This window comes from Chelonoidis abingdonii, chromosome 7 (genome assembly GCF_003597395.2).
Source record: "Chelonoidis abingdonii isolate Lonesome George chromosome 7, CheloAbing_2.0, whole genome shotgun sequence".
Classification (NCBI taxonomy): Eukaryota; Metazoa; Chordata; order Testudines; family Testudinidae; genus Chelonoidis; species Chelonoidis abingdonii.
In genome coordinates, this window is record NC_133775.1 from 33,732,187 (window position 1) to 33,754,044 (window position 21,858).

At 44.5% G+C, this 21,858-nt stretch overlaps 1 protein-coding gene across 1 annotated transcript in view; it reads right to left on the bottom strand.

Moving 5' to 3' along the window:
• LOC116820512 (putative ATP-dependent DNA helicase HFM1) overlaps positions 1-21,858 on the bottom strand; it is an 83,627-nt gene that overhangs the window by 30,016 nt on the left and 31,753 nt on the right. The window contains exons 13-17 of the mRNA XM_075067786.1: positions 15,182-15,225; positions 14,493-14,594; positions 11,997-12,142; positions 3,676-3,770; positions 1,000-1,133 (exon numbers count right to left, since the gene is read on the bottom strand). Coding sequence (XP_074923887.1) covers positions 1,000-1,133; positions 3,676-3,770; positions 11,997-12,142; positions 14,493-14,594; positions 15,182-15,225 — 521 coding nt within the window. The remainder of the gene's footprint in view (positions 1-999; positions 1,134-3,675; positions 3,771-11,996; positions 12,143-14,492; positions 14,595-15,181; positions 15,226-21,858) is intronic.

Sequence of the window (21,858 nt, forward strand, 5' to 3'; positions counted from 1 at the left end):
TCGTGTAGCCAAGCATCTCCAGGATTACAGAGGCTGTAGCGTATACCAGTTCATTGGTTTGAGTTATGGTGGTAGTAGGGATTGTGATGAGGGCTCTATTGGCATCTTCTAACATATTATCTGATGGTACTTCTCCACTGAGCCTTGGTAATCGGTCTCGAGGATTGACTGTAGCTAGTTTATATATATATAAACTATATATATATAAGGACTCAGGAGGACCTTACTAACAGCTGCTGAATGTCCAAACTCTTATCACTTGAGAACGTCAAACAAAAAGATTTAAATTTACCAATTTTTTTTTTCAGTGCCACAAAGCAACTGTTCCACAATCACAGTCATAGACATTCCATTTTGCTGAGCACCATAGAATGCCTTATGCCAGTTGGGTCAGCAGCCCATACGATCAGTGCAGAAGCAGAAAATCTGCCTTTGGGGGGAAAAGATAGATCTTTTTTTATTCAATATCAAGCAGTTTTCTGAATTTTAATATCGTCATTTTATCTTCTATAAAATACGGATATTAAAAAGAAAAACCACTCAATATTAAATAAAAGTTGATTTACCTTTTCCTTGGAGGCACACTCAATACTCAGAGCTGAAAAGTAATGGTAATATGCCGCCAGCTTTGTGTGTGCTGTGATGCCTCAACACAGTGGGAAGTTGGTAATCATAGGCTGAAATTTTGCAGACCTGTTAATGAAAAAGTAGTACAAGCTTAAAATATGTTGAAATGCCTGCTAATTATGTTAACACAGTTGAAATGCTTTTTCCTAAAGATGTTCCAGGTCACCTTTTAACAACTTCATTGTCTTCAATCCCTATTGAAATGACAGTCCATAAAAGACAAGAGAAAACAAGTAACACTAATCTTTTTTATCATTTCTCGCTAACAGAAAATTACTTGCCAACAATGTAGATAGTTTATTGTAACCTACTTTATCTTAGACATGGCATATAATCCAGTATCACATTCTAGTCAATTTAAAAGCAACAAACCATAATGAACTGGATTTTTCAAAACTCTGATGTATAGGAAAGTTGATCGTATCCATTCCAAAGCTATTTTCACATCCGTGATGGTGTGCAACACTATTTCCGCATTTAAATGCTCAACAAGATGTTTGTGTAAACTAGAAAGGAACAAAGATCAATCAATTAGAAATATAATTAAGTAAACATTAATCAACAGTATAAAACTGCAAATTTTTTTTTACAAACAATAATAAATTATATTTTACCATAAATAGTCCACTTGCTGCTGCTGCTTTTTATTGTACTCAGTATAAAAAGGTAAAAAATATTTAAATGATCAAGAATTCAAGTGGTTTGTTATGGAATGGGCTCCAGTTAGCAAAAGAAACAGAGACTTTTGGTGCTGGCTGTTGGAAATCATTGACATCCAGGAAACAAAACTATCTATATTTACATGTTGAATTATATTCTTGGTATTTTGGGAAATATCAGAGTTTAAGTCTAAACTAGATTTATCTTATAAGCTTTTCAATTTTAGCCTTTAAATTCCACTGTAAGTCTGAATATTCTTATTTTTAAATGTCTCTCACTCCCTGTAGGCCTTCCATCAATTGAGCATTAGAGGCTAGCATTTCCTGAATCTCTCGTGTCAAACTTCAAAGATATGGCCTGAAAGCTTTCCAAGTTCTATTCTTGGTTTTCTTAATACTATCACCACATATCTACAACCAATTTCCTTTGATATGTTTAAGACAGAACTATAGACCTAATTCTCTTTTGTAGGTATCAGGAATGGGTAGTATTCCAGCTGATGAAAAATACACTGAGCTCAATCTCCAAACCCAGAAACTCATTCAGTATCATGCTGCTGTTTTCAAGGAACATGACTTGTACTTTAGCAGGGATCTACGTATCTACTGGCATCTACATTCCAAAACACGGATAACTTAAGAACCTCCTTACCCCCACACAAAACCAGGATGGGAACATCATTGGTATTAGGAACAAGACTAATCACTTGAAATCAACAGAATTTATGTACTAAAAGAACTGGTGAGAAGAACTCACCTCTAACATTAAGCTACTGACAAAACTGAAGTAACTGTGAAGCATCTCACACATCCACTGTGACAATAAGTAGCAGTATTTATGTCAGTGTTATGGTATTGTTGGCAGGGGTATTTTGCCGCCCCAAGCATGGCAGACAGGCTGCCTGTGGGAGGTCTGCCGAAGCCGCGGGACCAGCGGACGCTCCGCAGGCAATGCCACCGAAGGCAACCTGCCTGCCGCCTTCACGGTAACCAGCAGAGCGCCTCCCCAAGTACGCGCTTGGCGTGCTGGTACCTGGAGCCGCCCCTGGTTGCTGGTATAACCCATCAGCTCCTTAGGGTGGTATGGCCCTGTGGCCCAAGTCACCAGGGCAAGCCTGGGCTTCAGGACCATAAGGCCTAGTGGCTGAAGTCTAAATAGCAGCCCTTTTTCCATGGCAGCATGGCCCAGGTCAGTAGTGCTACCCCAGGGTTCAGGATAGTAAGGCCCAGTGGCCAAAGGCTAAATAGCTGTCCTCAGTGTAATATGGTCCAATTGCCAGAGTTAGTAACATGGTCCCGAAGTTCAGGACAGAAAGACTCAGTGGTCAAAGTCTCAATAGCTGTTCTTCTTCTCAGGGCAGCTTGGTCCAATGGCCAGAGTTAGTCAGGCTGTCCCGTGATTTAGGACAGCTGCCATTTGGTTCAAGGCAGTGTGACCCAGAGGCCAGAGTCTAACCAGCTGCCCTTGGATTCAAGGCAGTACAACTCGCTCCTTCGGGCGCTGACCTCATTGAATGGTGGGTATGGTGCAAGAAAAGAGGACTCAGGCCCAACCTACTCCACTGGGTCCAGACCCAGGGCCCTGAGGAACCAATTCTCCAGTGTTTAGGCTTGGTCTCTCTCTGCAGCCATTCCATTCCCTGCATCGCTTCCTACCCTCACTTCTAGCATTGATAGCCTCCCAACATCAGCAAACTCTTCTCTGTCATCCTCGGCGGTTAACTGGGTGTCTGCAGTGGCTTCAGCGCAGTCAGCCTCTGCAGCCTGGGGCTCCAGCAGCTTCCTGGCAGAAGCCTGCAGTACACATCTGCTCTCCTCAGTCGGCCCAGACTGAATGAAATTGTTCCCTCTTATACTGTGATTCCAGTTGGAGCATGCCCAACAGAGATGACAGGGTGCAGCTTCCTAAGCCCAGAGCCTGGGGTTAATCCCCTCCGTTCCAGTGTGGGTAGGTATACCCCACCACATATGGGAACACTGCAGAGTTCATCTTTTTTTCTTGGACTACTGGAAAGGGAATGAGCTCAGGATTGGGGTGTTTGGTAGATATCGATGATGTTTTAAATTTACAAGATAGATTACAAAATTACAGATAAATTACATAAATTTATTTTTCTCAATTAAAAACTGATTCTTTAAAAAATATACTACAAGAAAGCTTCTGTGATTACTTTTTTGCACTATCTAAATATTTTATTTGCTTTTTTTGTTGATTAGTATTCTCTCGTCACTGAATAGATAAAATGAAGTTTCCACCTCTGGTGTACCTCTGTATGATTCCCCATAAACTTGTCTTTTATAATGCGTGGGATGATAAACCAAAAGAACAAGAAAATACATTCTGTTGGCTCTATCCATCAGTATGCTTGTGGCAAAATTACTTAGTTACCTGCTTTCTATTGTATCTGCACCATTTAACAGCTGTACATATTTCTCTCTTGTACTTAACCTAGTCAAGATAACTGCTGTAGCTGTAGTGTCAAACTGAAAAAAAAAAAAGTACTTTAAGATTTAGAGGAGACACCTAAAATATGCATTTCATATCTTTGGTAACAATTCAAAATGTATTTTTAAAATGTTATGTTTAACCTGTTGAGGAATGCCAAGGCATCGACAACTGAAAGACAAATCCTGGCAAATCCATTTGCACATTGAACAGTACCTGAACTTTAAAAAAAATAATTGTTTGCTGGTGCTACTAACCTATTTGCCGTATCACGCATATACTATAGACCGGGGTCAGCAACCTCTGGCACGAGGCTCGCCAGGGTAAGCACCCTGGTGGGCCGGGCCAGTTTGTTTACCTACTGTGTCGGTAGATTTGGCCGATCGCAACTCCCACTGGCTGCAGTTTGCCATTCCAGGCCAATGGGGGCGGCGGAAAGCTGCAGCCAGCACATCCCTTGCCTGCACTGCTTCCTGCAGCCCCCATTGGCCTGGGACGGAGAACCACGGCCACTGGGAGCTGCAATCGGCCAAACCCGCCTACGCGGCAGGTAAACAAACTGGCCCAGCCCGCCAGAGTGCTTACCCTGGCAAGCCACGTGCCAGAGGTTGCTGACCCCTGCTATAGACAGTATTAGGATCAATGAAATTTTGCACAGTTGTTAAACAATACTGTGCATACATAAAAGAGAATCTCACTTATCCAGTGGACAAATACAAATACACATTAAACTCAGTCAAGTGATTTCCACATCCCACCTCACCCAAGCTGCATGTCACCACCACAACGCACTCTGCAGTGCTGGACATTAGTCTTATGATTAGCGAGATTGTCAATTCTTCCCTCAAATGGGAAGCAGCTCTTAAATGAATGATTATTAAATACAAGCTCAGAAAACCAATTCTTGACACTCATTAATTATTGCCAAATGTTAAAAAGCCTGGAAATGAACTGTTAAGAGATACACCAAGTTCCCTACTGACTTCATTACTCACTATCAAGTTACCTCATGTACTCAGCACCCAACCTTCACTTTCCCTCCTACTTTATCCAGAATTGAAAATATAGAGCTAAATGTATATTGTTAATTTTTGTATGGGAACTTTCCAAGTTTTTTAATTTGGATTGGTGTATGTGGTACATATGAAAACAGCCCTGAATCAAATAACTCTTCCTGATTCAGTAAAAGAATTTAAGCACATGCTTAAAGCTAGGCACATGCTTAAGTATCTTTCTGAATCAGGACCTCTAGCAGCAAAATCATGTATCTTTTTTTTAAATGGCCAAAGATAAGAAAGAAGAATTACTTATATGTACAGTAATCAGAGTTCTTAAAGATGTCTTGTCCATACATATATATTCCAATTATCATTTGTGTGTGCTCCAGGAGCTTGAAACCAAAGTCTTTTGTCCAGCAGTGTCCTTTGGGAGACACACATGCTCAAAGCGTTCTCATGCCCCTTACCAACAGCATACAGGGCAGAGTGGGCCAACCATCACTTAGTTCCTTGACCACAACAGAATTCCAGCTATACAGGACTCCTCCATAGCACAAGGGAGGGAAGTTGGATTATGGAATATACTAATGCCCAAATTCTTAAAGAAGTGAAGGTTACTTGTAACTGGAGTTTTCTGAGATGGATCCGCTTACTCACACTTATGGATATTGCACCTCCTAGTGGTGTATAATAGTAGAACCTTCTCCAAGCAGTGTCTATGAGAATGCTCATGCAAGCCTTCCTACTACTCTCCTCTGCATTTCTCAATATTCTGAGGATGAGGCTACATAAGAGTAGGCGTGTGCTCACTCTGAGCATAGCCACTGGAAAGTTTTCCCTCAGAAGTATCTGTTAGGTCAGCTCTGGTGCCCCTTAGAGTCGCACAAAGATTCTGCCAACCCACAACTCCCTCAGTTCCTTCTTGCTGGCCAACTCCAACAGAGGGGTAGGAAGGAAGATCTTGGAATAGACATGGGCAACACATCTCAAAGAACAGTTATGGAAAGGTTAACAACCATTTTTCTTCTTTGAGTGCTTGCTCATGTTCATTTCAATGTAGGTGACTCTCTAGCAATTGCAAATGGAGGATTCAGAGTTTATTGACCTGCTGATTGCAACACCACTCTGCCAAATCCAGCATCATCTCTAGCCTATTGGGTGATGGGGTAGTGAAAAGTGAAAGTGTGAACTGACAACCATATTGCAGCTCTACAAACGTTCTGGATAGGAACTTGTGCTACCAATGCTGCCAAAGATGCTTGGGCCCTTGTGGAATGTGCTGTCAGGGCAGCTGGGACAGGGACCTTTGCCAGGTCATAGCATGTGCTGATGTAGGACGTATTCCACAATGAAATGATCTGGGTTGAGATGGGAAGACCTTTCATCCTGTCTGCAAAGGCCACGAATAGTTGAATAGTTTTCCAAAATGGCTAAGTCTTTTCTATGTAGAAAGCAAGTGCACATCTTATGTCTAGTGAGTGGAACCTCTGTTCTTCTCTGTTGGCACGTGATTTTGGATAGAAGACCAGTAGGAAGATATCCCGGTTACTATGGAACTGGGAAACCACCTTTGGAAGGAAAGCTGGATGAGGATGCAACTGGACCTTGTCCTTGAAGAATACCATGTTATGGTGGTTCTGAAGTAAGGGCCCAGATGTCTAAGCCACTTCTGGCCCAAATAATGATCACCAGGAAGTCACCTTCCAGGACAGGTAGAGCAGACAGTATACTGCCAGTGGCTCAAATGGAAGTCCTGTCAGTTTTGACAATTCCAGATTGAGATCCCTGGGCAGAATTGGTTGCCATACCTGGGGGTACAATCTCTCAAGCCCTTAAGGAACCAATTACAGATGGTGTTTGAAAACACGGAACGGCCATTCATCCATGGGTGAAAAACTGAGATTACGGACAGATGACCTACTTAGACCTTGTTGTTTTAGGTGTAGTAAGTAGTTCAGAATAAATGCTATTGTTGATAGCATACACAAGACATCTGCATAGACCAGATCGAAAACCTTTTCTTCTTTACCAGGTAAGTAGCTCTGGTGGATGGCTTTCTGCTCCCTAGAAGTACCTTGCAAACCTGCCCTGAGAATGCTAGCTCTGAGGGCTTCAGCCATGGAACTTCCAAGCTGTCAGATAAAGGGACTCGAGGTTAAGGTGACACAGGTTGCCCTAGTCTTAGATCACGTTTGGATACAGAGGTAGAATAACTGGCATCTCCACAGAGAGGTCTAAGAATGTGGCGAACCAATGCTGGTGGGGCCAAGAAGGGCTATCAGGATGACCCATACTCTCTCCTTTCTGATCCCAAGCAAGACTATGTGTATTAGAGGAATTGGAGGAAATGCACAGAAGAGATAACCCGAGTAGCGGATGAGGAAGGTGTCTGTGAGACATCTGGGGCTGTTACCCAGGAGGGAACAGAACTGGAGACACTTCCTGTTGTGCCCTGTCATGAACAGATCTATCTGGGGAATTCCTCACCTCTGGAAAATGATGTTCACAACATCTGGACGAATGGAGAAAGATCTGCTGAGTTGATCCGCTAGCTCGTTCTGTGATCTCAGCAGATAAGAGGCCTGGAGGTAGATCGAGTGAGTTATGCAGAATTCCCACAAGCGAAGTGTTTCCTGGCACAAGTGACAGGAGCAAGCTCCTCCCTGCTTATTGATATAAAACATCACCATCATGTTGTCTGTGAGAACTGACACGTTCTTGCCTGCCAAATAGGTCTGGAATGTTTGACATGACAACCAACTGCTCTGAGCTCCCAGACATTGATGTGTGTAGCGAGAGCTCTTCCGGAGATCAAAGGCTCTGAGTTCTGAGGGAACCCTGAAGCGCACCTCAGCCTATCACTGAAGCATCTGTAATGAGAGATACAGATGGTTGAGGTCAGCAAGTGTAACCATCAATTGAGAGAGGTGATCACCAACAGGGAACCGTAATAACTGTGTCCAAACAGTGTCAGTTTGGCGAGTATACAGATGCCAGCCATGCCTGGAGAGGTCTTAGCTGAAATCTCACATGCTGCACCACATACATGCATGAGGCCATGTGCTCCAGAAGGTTCAAGAAGTTCCTCTCTGTAGTGATGGAGTGATCTCTGAGGTTCTCTATAAGCATCACTACTGCTTGGAACCGTGCTTCTGGGAGGAAAGTTCTGGCTTGGACAGAGTTGAGGATCGCCCCAATAAACTCTATCCTCTGAACCAGGGAGAGGGTAGACTTCTGAATGTTTCTCAGCAGACCCAAGTCCTGAATGTTGACAGGATTAACTTTATGTCAGACTCCACCTGGCCATTGGTCTGACCTCTGACCAGCCAGTCAGCAAGGTAATGGTAGACTTGAGCCCCTTGTCTCCTCAGGAAGGCTGCAACGACCACCATGTATTTCGAGGGGTTGCTGGCAGGCCATAAGGGAAAATCGCAAATTGGTAGTGCACATGGTTCACGATGAACCTGAGGAAACTTCGGTGTTCCTGAAAGATGGAGATATGGAAGCAAGCAAGCGTCCTTCAAATCAAGGGCGGGGTACTAGTCCCAGGATCCAGGGAAGGGATAATGGAAGCCAAGGAGACTATGCAGAACTTTGGCTTCTTCATGTATCTGCTGAGCTTTTGCAGGTCCAGAATTGGTCTGAGACTGCCGCTGGCTTTCGGGATAAGGAAATATCAGGAGCAGAATTGTCAGCCCTCTAACTCTGGTGGAACCCCTTCCATGGCTCCCACCCATAGGAGCGACTATACCTCTTGGGCTAGAAGTAGTTCATGAGAAAGGTCTCTGAAAAGGGATGGGGAGGGTGGGAACAACTGAACTAAAGAGTATATCCCACTGCTATTATGCTTAGCACAGAGTCATCTGTTGTAATGTGGGCCCATGCCTGACTGAAATGGGATAAACAGTCCACAAAAACTGGAGAGGCTGGATCCAAAAATTCTATCCTGATATCGTCCTCAAGGGTCCCATCAAAAGGCCTGCTTGGACCTACCAGGGGAGGGGGGAGGGCAAGATGTAGACATGGATGAGGATGGGGCAGAGATCTTCTCGTAAAGCTCCTGCTCCTTTCCCTTTGGCAGTCTTGCCGGGCAGGCGGTGGGAAGAATCGAGCAGCCAGTTGAGGCTTATAATGTTTCTTGTGGGTGCCAGTGTATTAAGTCCTAGAGACTTCGGAGTGGCCTTTAAGTCCATTAGGCTGTGCAGCTTGGAGTCTGTCTGCTCAGAAAAGGGTGACATGCCCACAAAAGGAAGGTCCTGCAAGGTCTGTTGGACCTCATGCAGCATGCCCGAGGATTGAAACCACGAGCTTGTGTGCATTGCCACCGCTGAGGCCATAGATTGGACTGCAGGGTCTGCATCATCCAAGGCTGCTTGTAAGGATGCCTTTCTCCACAGGAGCTGCAAATTCTTGACTGGACTCCTGGGGTAATAACTCCTTACATTTCAGCATGGAATCCCAGAAATTAAAATTGTACCTGCCCAGGAATGCCGGCTGATTCATGATCCTGCGCTGGAGGCCCCCTGTTGAATAGCTCTCTCTCTGACAAAAAGGTCTAATTTTTTGGCATCCTTGGCCTTGGGGGTTGGCCTTTGTAGCCCCTGTTTTTCCCGCTCACTGGCTGTTGACACAACCAAAAATACCAGTGGTGGATATGTGTAAAAGAAACTCACAACTCTTAGCTCTGATACAGTATTTTTTTTTCAGTTTTCCTTGCTGTTGGCTGAAGAGACATTGGGGCCTGCCATAATGCCTTGATGGGGTCCATAATGGCCTTGTTAAGAGCAATGCCACTCTTGATGGGCTGTGACTGTTAGAATGTCCACTAGGGCATGGGAGAACTCTGTGATCTCTTCTACTTGGATCCCCAGGTTTTGAGCCCCTCTCTTAAGGAGCTTCTGATGAGCCTTGTAGTCATCATGGGAGGGTGCTACACCTGCTTCCACCACAATCTCATCAAGAGAAGAGGAGGAAGCCTGTACTGGTAGGGGGCACTGTTCTTCACACTCAGCACCAGACAGGTCTCAAGGTGCTGGCCTTTGGTATTTGGCACTGGCCTCGGTACTGAAGCCCGGGTCCTGCTCTGAGTGGAGCAGTGAAAATGCTCTGGACTCGGACACCAGGGAGTATGACCTTCTGCAACAAGTCCTCTGCATTGTCCAGAAAGCTCAGGGGTTCCAGAATAGCCATTGAACTGCATCTGCCACTGCCCCGGGGGTCACACTATGGATGGGTCAATGGCAGGATAGTGCAAGAGGCATGACCTGGACTTCGACTCTGTCTCCAAAGACTACCCTCGTGGAGACAAGGGAGGGGCGGTGCTGATCAGTGCCAGCAAGCAGTGCTGAGAGGGACGAGACCGAAATGGGCCATCATGGACTGTTTCTCTTTTGAAGACACCTGAGGCCTCAGTGCTCCTGAGGTCGTTTCCCATCAGTGCCGCTGCTGTCAGCTCCTGCATACTGGAGACACTGGTACTGGCATGAGAGTAGGTCTCTCACTGCAGCAAACGTATCTCGCATCGATAGTACTGCCACAAAGTATCTCCAGTGGCTCTCCTGCAGTGGTGAGTTCATTGGTACGGGACTCAACGGTACCTACTCTGCGGCTGGAGTAAACAGCACTGCACAGGTTGCTGAAGCTGTGGAATGTCCCAACACAGGTCACACTCTACTAGTGTCTCCCTGCCCCGTCGACCTCGGGGATGAGGATAGACCACTATCAATCTTCTTCTATTTCTTCCTCGGTACCAGTGAGGGAGCATGGTGCCAAGGTTCTCTCACTGTGGCATTTTTCTTGGCACCGGAGATGGTGGATGGTGCCAAGGCTCTCGAGAGGTAGAAGGAGCATCTTTTCTCAGTGCCAGCGATGAAGAGCAGTGCTGAGTATCTCAAAGAGTAGCCGGATCATTCCTTATTGAGATTGAAGTGCTTGGTGCCAAGTCTGAGTGGTTCAATGGCGATGGAGGATTTAGCGCTGCCTCCATTAGGATAAATCTCAGTCTGGAGTCTGTATCCCTTTTGGTGCAGGGCCTGAAGTCTTTATAGATCTTACAACGTTCTTATATGTGAGCTTTCCCAGGGCACTTAAGGCAACTGGAATGGGTGTCACTCACAGGCATAGGCTTGTGGCATGAGACACAAGACTTAAAACCTGGAGACCAAGGCATGACCCAGCACCAGGCAGAGACTAACTCCACTAATCTATCTAATAACAGAAACTTTACTACTAACAACAAGAGATAACTATATACAATATAGGGTTGAAAAAGTCCACTGAGGGTGTACTTGTAGACTGCAAGGATAAGGTCGTTCCAGCGACCAACAAGGGCAGTAAGAAGGAACTGAGAGGGCTGTGGGTCCTGGCAGGACCCTTTATATTGGTGCTAGGAGCATGTGACTCCAGGGGGCAGCAGAGCTGACCTGACGGATACCTCTGAGGGAAAATTTTCCAGTGGCAGTGCTCAGGGCAAGCACACACCTACCTAATGGAATGGACATGAGCAAGCATTTGATGAAGAACTCCATGTTGCAGCCCTGGAATTTTCAGTAACAGGGACTTGCTTAAGGCAAGCAAAAGAGGCTGCCACAGCTCTGGTAGAATGAGATCATACCATCATAGGTAGAGGAATTTCTGCTAATGTGTAACTTTCAACAATACATTATTTAATCCATTTAGAAACAGTTTATGGCAGTGGATTTCAATCTTTTTAAATCTGCAGACCTCTTAAAAGTTTCTAATGAAGGCATGGACTCCTTTGGAAATTGGGGGTCTATAGACCACAGGTTGAAAACTAGTGGTTTAGGGAGACACAATATGACCCGTGTGATTTTTAGCATAAAACACAAATAATCTAGATAATTTTAAAAAACTTTTAGTTCTATTTAAATAATATGCAAGAGCTCTGTGATGTCCTTCTCAGTACTGCACACACTATTCCAGATGAACCTGCACAATTTACATAAAAGGTATTATAACATTTGCCATATTATTCAACTTTCCATTCCTTATGCAATCTAACATCTTGCTTTTTGGACTACAGTTGCACACAGATCAATGGAGATCTCCACTGACCTGTTTACAGTGTCACACAGTTCTCTTTGTTCAGTATTTTTTTAACTCAATAATTCACTTACAAATAAATCTTAAAAAGCAAATGCTATCCCTTAAGTCATGGGTATTTTTTATTTATTTGTCAAGTGTATACTGTAGCTTTTTATACGGCAGATTTAGAAAGCATTAATATAAAATGCACAGTTAACTTACTTGAGGCCTCCCTGCTCTCCCAATCATTTGCAGAATATCTGTTTCACTGTATTCTTGAAACATTCCTCCAACGTAGTGCAATGTAGATTTTATAATTACCAGATGTGCGGGTAAATTTACTCCCATAGCTAAGGTACTAGTAGTAACTGAATCAGAATAAAGCATATTAATTTAATAATAAACAGTATTCGGTACACTAGCAAGATTTTAAATAAAGTAGCAAATATATGGTCCAATCCTGTGAGGTGCTAAAAAATATTTGTTAACATTTACAGGTAAATCAGGGTCCAATCTTTCATTCCTTGTGCACCAAAACTCACATTGAAGTAATTGCTAATCATTCAATACAAATAGTTCAGGAACTGTTTGAATATAGCCATGACTTCATCCTATTTTGTAGTGACTGGTACACTTCAGGACAGTTTTTGGGTCTTTTAATTTTCCTGTAAAGTGACATGCACATCTATAGTACTAAAATAATTCTCATAATAATGTATTTTTCATGACCCACCAGTCTCAAACTCCAGGCCCACAAGGTTCATAAGAGCAGTGGCAGCATAGCCACTGGGCCTGTAGGGGGCCCTGGAAAAAATGGGGGTCCCCATGCTCCTGCTGGGGAATAGGGTTGGGGTGCAGGGACTTGCCACGTTCCACTTGCCCGGTGCTCCTGTCAGGGAGCAGGGGAAGCCCCCACGCCCCAACCCCGCTCCCCAGCAGGAATGGCAGGCAGGCAGAGCACGGCAAGCCCCCACACCCCAACTCCATTTCCCCAGAAGAAGTACATGGGGGGGATGACTGCAGGCAGAAGGGGTGAGGAGGGGCCACCACTTGCTCTGGCCCAGGGCCCCAGGCCCCACAAAAGCTTAATCTACCTCTGCACAGGAGCAACCAGGCTCCAACCCTCCACATGGTAGTACTGTATTCTGGCAATAGCTTACTTGAGAACCATGAAGCCCACCCGCATTGGTGAGATTCTGCCCCTACAGTCTGATTTGTGGAGTCCCCAAGTGGCTATTTGGCTCACTGGCCCTACTTAAGCCAGCAACAGGAAGCCATCTGAACAACGAGGCTCCACCTCCTTGCTTTATCCCAATCCCTACTACCTACTCGTGCTTCCCCAGCTTGATCTCCTGGCAGTCTGACCTGCTTAACTCCTGGCACTTGACTGGTAGTTCCTGACCTCCATTTTGTCTCCTGCTTCTGACTCCCTGATGCAAGGGACCAGAGTGTAGGCAGTCCTGCCTAGCAATCACAGCTGGGCTGGGGTCCACATGTCAAGCATGAAAGTCAATGAACAGAGATCAGAGTAATCAATACAGCTGGGTTCAGCAAGCAAGAGTCAGGGTCAGGCTAGAATTAGAGACCAGAGATTAGAATATGAGGTGAAGTCTGGAGTTGCAGCAGGCCAAAAGTCTGTGTGGTTGCCCAGACAACTTCCTGGGGCACCTACCTGCGTTAAATAGTGCGCTTCATCAATCAGAGAGCTGCAGGGTACTCTCACTCTGGGTCATTTGGGAGGTACTTCCTGTGATGCCTACTTTCCACAATGCTCCCTGGATGTAGCTCTGCAAGCCTTCCCAGTGGCACTGTGGGAATGTCAGCTATCCCAGGATCTGCAGACCTAGGTTCTAGTCCACGGATCCTTACATCTGGTATCTGGACCCAATCTGACTCTAGTTCCCGACTCATGTTCTGATCTCTAGTTTTTCTCCTGATTCTGATCTCCCAGTGTCCCAACTCAACTGATTCTTGACTCCTGTCTTGTAACTGCGGACTTTAGGGTCTGAGTACTATGTCTGGCCACTCATCACACAGCATCAAACACAAAAGACATATTAGTAAATCCAGAGTTGAAAGTAAGCCCTGCCCCTTCTGCCCAAGGCTCTGCCCCTTCTAGGGCTCAGAGCTGCCCCACACCTTGCCCAGGAGCCTGGCTGCCCTGTGTACCGGTAAGTCCTTTAAGTTACTTTCACCCTTGAGTAAATCACAGGAGTGTTGATTTAGTTGAAGAATTTGGTCATACGTAGATAATATTTTTCACATGTTCAATCTATTTTCTCTACGAAGAACACAGGATAACACAATTAGAACTACAGAGTTGGTTTTCCATTTTCAACTGGTATTATTCTTCCTCAATGAAGTAGTAATATTCTGACCAGAATTTAATTTGAAGGGAAAAGAAAAACTGAAATTAATGGGAGTTATGAATGCAAGAGGAATGCAGGTCAAACCCTAAAGTCATGCAGCCTCATGTGAATATTAGTATCATTTATACTGTAATAGCACTTAAAATGTCCTAAATACTTATTGAAACAAACTGACCTACTCGTATACAGGCTTCAGAACCATACTCTCTATCATCATGGATTTCATGACATAAGAATAAGTGAAAGAATCATAACGTTTACTTTTTCCAAATACGAATCCCCTCACTATATTTAAAAAGAAAAAATATAGTAACAACATTTTGGCCTTCAAATGTTTAAGTTTACTTACAAAGTACTGGTAAGTCTCCCCTGGTAAAAGCTCCTTCAATTATTTTTCTATCAGATAGCTCCATACCAGCATGATGATAAGCCACACCACACATTAAAAGATCTGAAAAAGAAATATTATATCCATTGCCTTTACTATCTTTCATCAAGCAAATATTATTAATTCATGTTGGCAAAAATTAGCATTGTTGTACATGGGTGCCAGGTTTGTGTAATTTTTAGTGGTGCCCAGAACTGGTCCACGCACAGTCATCCCATCCATAGAACGGACTGGGGCAACTGCCTACGGCCCCGTGCTTTGGGAGTCACCACGCGTCAGGGGGATGGGGGATCCAGGGTAGCCTGAGGAATTAGTGTGGGGCCTGGCACTGGCAGCAGCAAGCAACCCAGCCACAGTACACCACTGCTCTGGCCCCTCCCCCCAAGCCCCTGCCCTGCCTCTTTCCAGCTTCCACCCCCTCCCCTGAGCAACACCGGGAGCTGGTGGGGTGCAGCAGAGTGGGGCACACCAGGGCCAGGTCACTCGCTAACCCCCCAGGCCATCCTGGACCCTGCATCCCCCTGAAGCGCTGGGACCCCCAAAATGCAGTAAGCCCATACATTGATGGAGCCGGGCCCAGTTTCCTAAATATTGGTGGAGCATGGGCACCACGGGCTCATATAACTGACTGCCTATGTTGTTGTACTTACCTCTCACTTTGGTATCTTTTGTTGAATTTGCACACTTTTGTAATCTATATAAAAATGAAACAAAAATAGTAAGTATTTTTAAACCCAAAACTATAAAACATTTTTACAAATTTATGTACAATATGAAGACATACTGCATTTTAAAAAAAACACAATGATATCCTATGAAGAACTCTGCATAATGACATTAAACTTTGATTCCAGCAGTTACGCTCATTAAGAGTCATAAGATTTATTCTTCTGTTTAAATTCATTTGTCCTTATTTCTGTCACATCCTTGTGTTTTTCAATACAATCCTATTTCATATCTACATTTTAGAATACTAAAAGGTCACTGTCAATGTATATGGCATAATTTTTAAATAATTTTCTCAGTTATAATTACCTTTTGGATACTTGAAACTAAAAGCTGTTTGTTTTCAGAGGACTAAATCCTGTAATCTAAACCCAGGCAAATCTCCCATTGTTTGAGTAATGTCTGTATGTTTAAATAGAGAATTAATATCCAGGAAACTGGGTTGTAAGTCTACAGCACTCAGCATTTCATGCACTAACTGACCCTGTGGACTCTGCTACCACATACTGAAAGTTCTGCAGCGCACTTTCACTTACTGCTGATTCAAACAGCAGTAAGCCAAAGAGCACTATGGGAGTTTTAGTGCACAGAAACAGATCCACATACAATTTAGTACACAGCAGGCAAGTGTACTATACATTTTACACCCCAGGCTGCCAAACAATAATCCTCCTTATAAGCAAAACCTAAATTTTATTATTGCACCCTCCCATGGTAAAATCTACAAGAGGATGACAGTGAGTGCCAGAAACTCTATGAAGAAAGCCATGGAGAAAACACGGAGAGTAACCTTCAGACTGCATATCTGCCAAGGATCCACTAACAAACAACTGCCCCTTCACACTGTTCTTTGAGGCCACTTTCCCTCATTCACTGATCCCTCCCTTTGGTACGACAATCACCCTTAGCAGCAACATGAGTTTATGGATCTTCTAATGGGTAGCATTAAAGCAACTACAGATTTGTAAGGAATGTTTCCATCAATCTGGGAGGACAGCATGCCACAATAAGTAGCTGCCTATCAGCTCCACCAGATCAGACCTCCTCCTGACCAACGTCATGAGAGTTCACTATGAGTCCCAACATCATAGTTTTCTAATATAGCTTCCATAGGTTTGGGGAAAGAAAGAGAATGCTAAAGAGCGACTCTTCTTTTGCATCTCACTTACTTTGTGCAGGTTTCTCTCCACTATCCAAACCTAAGTGAAGAGGAGCATATGGCCCTGAATAAGTATTGAAGGATTTGGATCTGATTATTTTCCCACAGTAAAAATACTGGATGCATTGTAAGCCTGTTCATGAATGTTGGGCTATTCATGTCAATATTCTTTGAATATTGATGAATTTGGACTTGGGAAAGAAATATTTATGGACATTATCTTGCAGTACTTTCTCAAGCAAAGTTTCTAGTCACTTCTTCAAACTACTCTGATTCCAATGAGAGTTTTGACTAATTAATTATAATAAATAGTAATAATACTAGTGACTGGGCTCAAAGAGTTTCAAGAACATCTCAGACATTAATATAGAAGGCTGTTTAATAGCGTCTGAAATTCTGAACACAGAATTGTATCATAATTATCTCAAGATCCATTTGAAATCTGTTTAAAAAAAAAACAGCCTTCAAATAAACTTTAATGTAAGTACTGTATTAAAATATACATGTAGCTCTCAATTCAGGAAAGTACTTAAGTATGTGCAAATGTCTATCAATTTTACAGAAAACAAGCATGTGTTTGAAATCCCATTGATATAAAATGGGAATTAAACTCATTCTTAAGCATCCTTCTTGAATTGGGCTCTAATAAATGCATTTGAGATTGAACAAGACACACAGCTCCTATTATTCCTACCAGGAGCTGTACAAATGAAAATGTAGCTTTGATATAACTACCTGTTGAAATAAATAATCACTAACAGAAGTCAGGACTGTGTTTACTAAGGACTTGATCCTGCAAAGATTTACAGTATCTTAAATTAGGCACATGTATCTGTGAGTAGTTCAACAAAACCATAATCCAGTGGGACTATTCATATGCGTAAGTCTTTGCAGGCTCACTGGAAATTAATGTTTTTATTCTTCAGAAAACAGGTAATTTAAAATATAAAATGCATTTAATGTTCTTGAAAAGTACCCAAAAGACATCCTTCAAGAAGCGATTCCTTTATTTAGAGGAAATAAGTATAGCTCAGTCACCAGAAATGCAAGTTGGATTACACAGTCCTATAAATGTATCTCAACCCTATTTTGCAGAGAGCATTCTAGTGGCGAGAAATTCCACAATCCAGTCTGCATGGTCCATTCAGTCCCTGGCCACTAGTGAAATTTCCCAGCAAGGTGGCCAACTGCAATAATGATTTTGAGATATAGATACCTCTCTACTAGAAATTGTATTGAACCCACCAACCCTCTTGACATCGCCCACAGAATGGCTAGAATACACCTATGCTTTTATTATAGCAGGGACAAAGGACAGACAAGATGGAATATAAGACGTTCATTAGATTTCCCTTCTAGATGCCTGAATACTAATGTAAGAAGTATGGGGAATAAACAGGAAAACTTAAAAATACTAGTGAATAATCATAATTATGACATAACTGGCATTCACATGACTGGAATATTGGAAAACAAAAAGTTTCAATGTGTTCAGGAAGGGCAGGCAGGGAAAAAAGGGAGGAGGTGTTGTATATCAAAAATGTATACACTTGCACTGAGGCTGAGGTAGAACTGGGAGGCAGACCCGCTGAAAGTCTCTGGGTAACGATAAAAGGGTAAAAAAAACAAGTGTGATGTGATAGCAGGACTCTACAATAGACTACCTAACCAGGAAGAAGAGGGAGATGAAGCTTTTTTAAAAACTAACAAAATCATCCAAAGCACAGGACTTGGTGGTCATTGGAGACTTCATCTACCCAGGCTAAAATAGAGACAGAACAAGTTAAGAATTACAGACAGTACTGGGTTTACCATGGCACCAGGCCCGCACTCCGAAGGGGCCCCAATGTCTGGACTATGGTCCCACCTCTTCAACCCACTCTGCTTGGGTTCTACTTGGACAAGGCCCAACCCACCGCTCACTCCTCTTCACCTCTCTCTCTCCCACCTAACCCGTGGTGTGTGAGTGGTGGGCCGGGCCCCTCCAGGCTTGTGGGTCCTGAGGAAGCCTGGCCAGTGCAGGCTGGGCTCCCACTCTGTCTTGCCTGGTTGTGCCACTTCCGAGGGGCCAGAGGGATCCCTGACCAGTCCAAGCAGTGGTGCAGGCTCAGTCCATGCATGGACATAGTCCCTTCAAGCAGGCTGGTGGGTGTGGCTGGGGGGCAGGAAGGGCATGGGGGAGTGGGTCTCTAGAGGGTCTGTGGGTGGCACTGGGCAGTGGGGGTTTTGTGGCGTACTCCTGGGGGAATGAAAACAGATCACCTGCAGATTTCTTTGCTTCCCTTTCATAGTGACCAAGAGGCAAAAGGAAGGGGGTGGCAGCTGAGAACACCCATTAGTTTGGTGGGCTGTGGCTCCACACAGAGGCAAGGTGTGGGGCACACAGAGTCACATGCCACTGCCTCCTCCCCTTTCTGCAAGTGCAGAGCTTCCCAACTGAAAAAAGAGGGTGCTGCTCAGAAGATGCCACTTTCTGGGTCCTAAGGCTGGTTGAGTTCCCCTTCTGTGTGCTGGAAGCCATCCTGTTTTCTGTTCAACAGTGAATGCCCGTGGGTGGGGAAGGGCAGGAGCAGGCTCTGGCTAGGGGAAAAGAGGCAGTGGGGAAGGAAGGGGTATGGGATGGGGAAGCAGGGGCAGGGTGGAAGGAACGGGGTGGGATGAGAAGATGGAGCAGTGGGGAAGGGAAGGGGTATGCTGTGTCCCAGTACTGGGTTGGGGGGAGGATACAGGGTTATCTCCCATCTCCATGCAACCAGTGGCCTGTACTCCCCACATGGAGCCTCCACATTTATTTATTGACAAATAAAAATTTGCAGAATTTTAAAATATTGTTCACAGAATTTTTATTTTTTTGGTGCAGAATCCCCTGAGGAATATAGGGTGCCATGCAGCTGTGAGGAAGGTGGTGGGCACTGGGGAGGACTATGGGTGGGGGGCGCTGAGTGAGCGGCGTGGTGTGCAAGGTGCTGTGCAGTTGTGGTGAGAGGCCAGCAGGGGAGGCCTCTGGGAGGAGTGGGGGCTGAGCATAGAGATTTGTGGTGGAGGTCTATGGGCAACAGGGGCTGGGCATAAGCGTGGGGCACTAGGCAGGAGGTGGGGTGGTGCGGGCCTGCCCCCAAAGGGAAGGGGCATGCTGGCAGCACAGGTCTGGCAGCTACAGGTTTGTAAACAGTGCCCTCCTGCTAGGCTGCTCCCACTGCACTGTGCCTTATTGCCCCCAGCCTGCCCTACTCTCTGGAGACTAACCATCCCACCCCCCTGCAGCTTGCCCCATAGGGCCCACAAATATGTTTGGCGCCAGGCCCACAAAAAGTTAATCCAGCCCTAAGGCCTTGTCTACACAACAGAGTTTGGTTGACAAAAGTTAGCTTTCGTCGACAAAACAGTACACGTTACAATGCTTCTTCCGCTGAAAAAATAGTCCTGCTTTATTTCAAGAGGTGCTCCAAACCTCAGGTGCAGAAAAACATGAACACGGGTATGGAAAGAGCTAGTAAACAAAAATTGTAAGAGAGAGAGGCAGGAGAAGAAGGAAGTCAGGAATAAATTTTAATGGTTTAGAAGCAGTTGACAAAAGTGATGGAGGTGCACAGAGAGATGTTGGAGTCCCTATTCTTACTGCAGGCCTAATTGATGTGTGCTTGTCCCTCCCTGCAGCCCATACAGAACTGCTTTCCATGCCCTCCACAAACCTCTCCCACACCTTCCTTGCATCTTCCCAGCCTGTTGCAGTACGCCATTCATTCCATCCCTTCAGATGGGTTCCAAAATGATAGCTGGAGTTACAAAAAGCTATGAGAGTCTACATCAGGAGACTGCCCTTCACTGTTATCTCCCTTTCAACCAAGTGTTTTCCGGGTGTTGTTAATTGATATTTAATAAAAAAACACCCGCTGAAAGATAATCTTTATTTGTCTCCTACACACAATGGTTGCTGCTGGAATTAATACACAGTGGCAACTGTAATATTTGCAGACTACAAATAATGGTCAGGAAGCAATTAATTAACTTTTTCTTGCAAGGTGGGAAATTGACAAAGCATGGCAGAGTGCTTTATAGAAAGTCACATTACTAGTGTTCATTGTTAAAATGGTGCCTTACAGCCTCCTTGATTCGAATAGTGCCCCCACTGTGCCCCTCTAATAGCCCTGGAACCTGGCTGCTCAAAATCAGTCACAAAACAATCTTCCTCCACACTCCACTCTGGGGGAAAATTTTCCCCATTAACCTCACAAATACTATGCAGCACAGCAAGCTGCTACGACCATGGGAATATTTTCCTCATTTAGGTCTAACCTGCCATAAAGGCAGTGCCTGCAAGATTTTAATCTGCCAAACACACATTCAACAGTCATTCTGCCTATTGTTGAAGTGCTCCTTGCTGCTGCCCAAGTTTCCTGTGTAAGGCTTCATGAGATGTGGTAGTAAGGGGTACGTTGGGTGTTCCAGGATCACTATGGGCATTTCAACATCCTCCATTGGAATCTTTTGGTCTGGAAAGAAAGTCCCTGCTTGCAGCTTTCTGTACAGTCCTGAAGATGCATGTTATGCATCTTCCCTGACGTCAATGAAATGACCACAGTGATCTACAAGCACTTGCAATACCATAGAGAAATACCCATTTCTATTGATGTACTCCATCGCAAGAGGGTCCGGAGCCAAAATTGGGATATCCATGCCATTTATCATCTCGCTGCAGTTAGGGAAACCCAGTGCCGCAGAGCCATCCACTATTTCACACACATTTCCAAGTGTCACAGTCCTTCATAGCAGGATGAGATTAATGGCTCTTCACGGTTGCAATAACACCGTCTCAACAGTTGATTTCCCAACTCCAAACTGATCTGCAAGTGACTGGTGGCAGTCTGGAGTTGCCGGCTTTCACACAGCAATCACCACACACCTCTCCACCAAAAGGGCAGCTCTCATTTGGGTGTCCTTGCACCGCAGTGCTAAGGCAAATTCCACACACAGTTCCAAGAAGATGACTCTCTGTTTCTGAAAGTTCTACAGTGGCTGCTTGTCATCCCAGACCTGCATAACGATGTGATCCCAGGATTCAGTGCTTGTTTCCTGAGTCCCAAAGTGACAGTCCACTGTGCGCAGCTGCTCCTATTTTTACTATTGCTATATTTGAATGCCAAAAGTAATCTGATGTTGTTTCTTTCCAAGGCACACAGCAGGTCAGGCACCTAGGATTCCTCTTCCGCTTATGATATACGGCATGACTAGCCAAGAAGTATTCATAACAGTGACCACAAAAGTAGAGAGCAGTGCAGGATCCATCCTTTCAGGCAGATGCGCAGTAAACAGTAGCCGTTGAAAAAATGGCACAAAACACAGTCAGAAGCCCATGGAATGCTGGGACATAAAAAACTGCATCATGGGACGTTGAGCTCATACCCATAACGCACTGTGAACAATGTTCCCTCTAATTTTTTA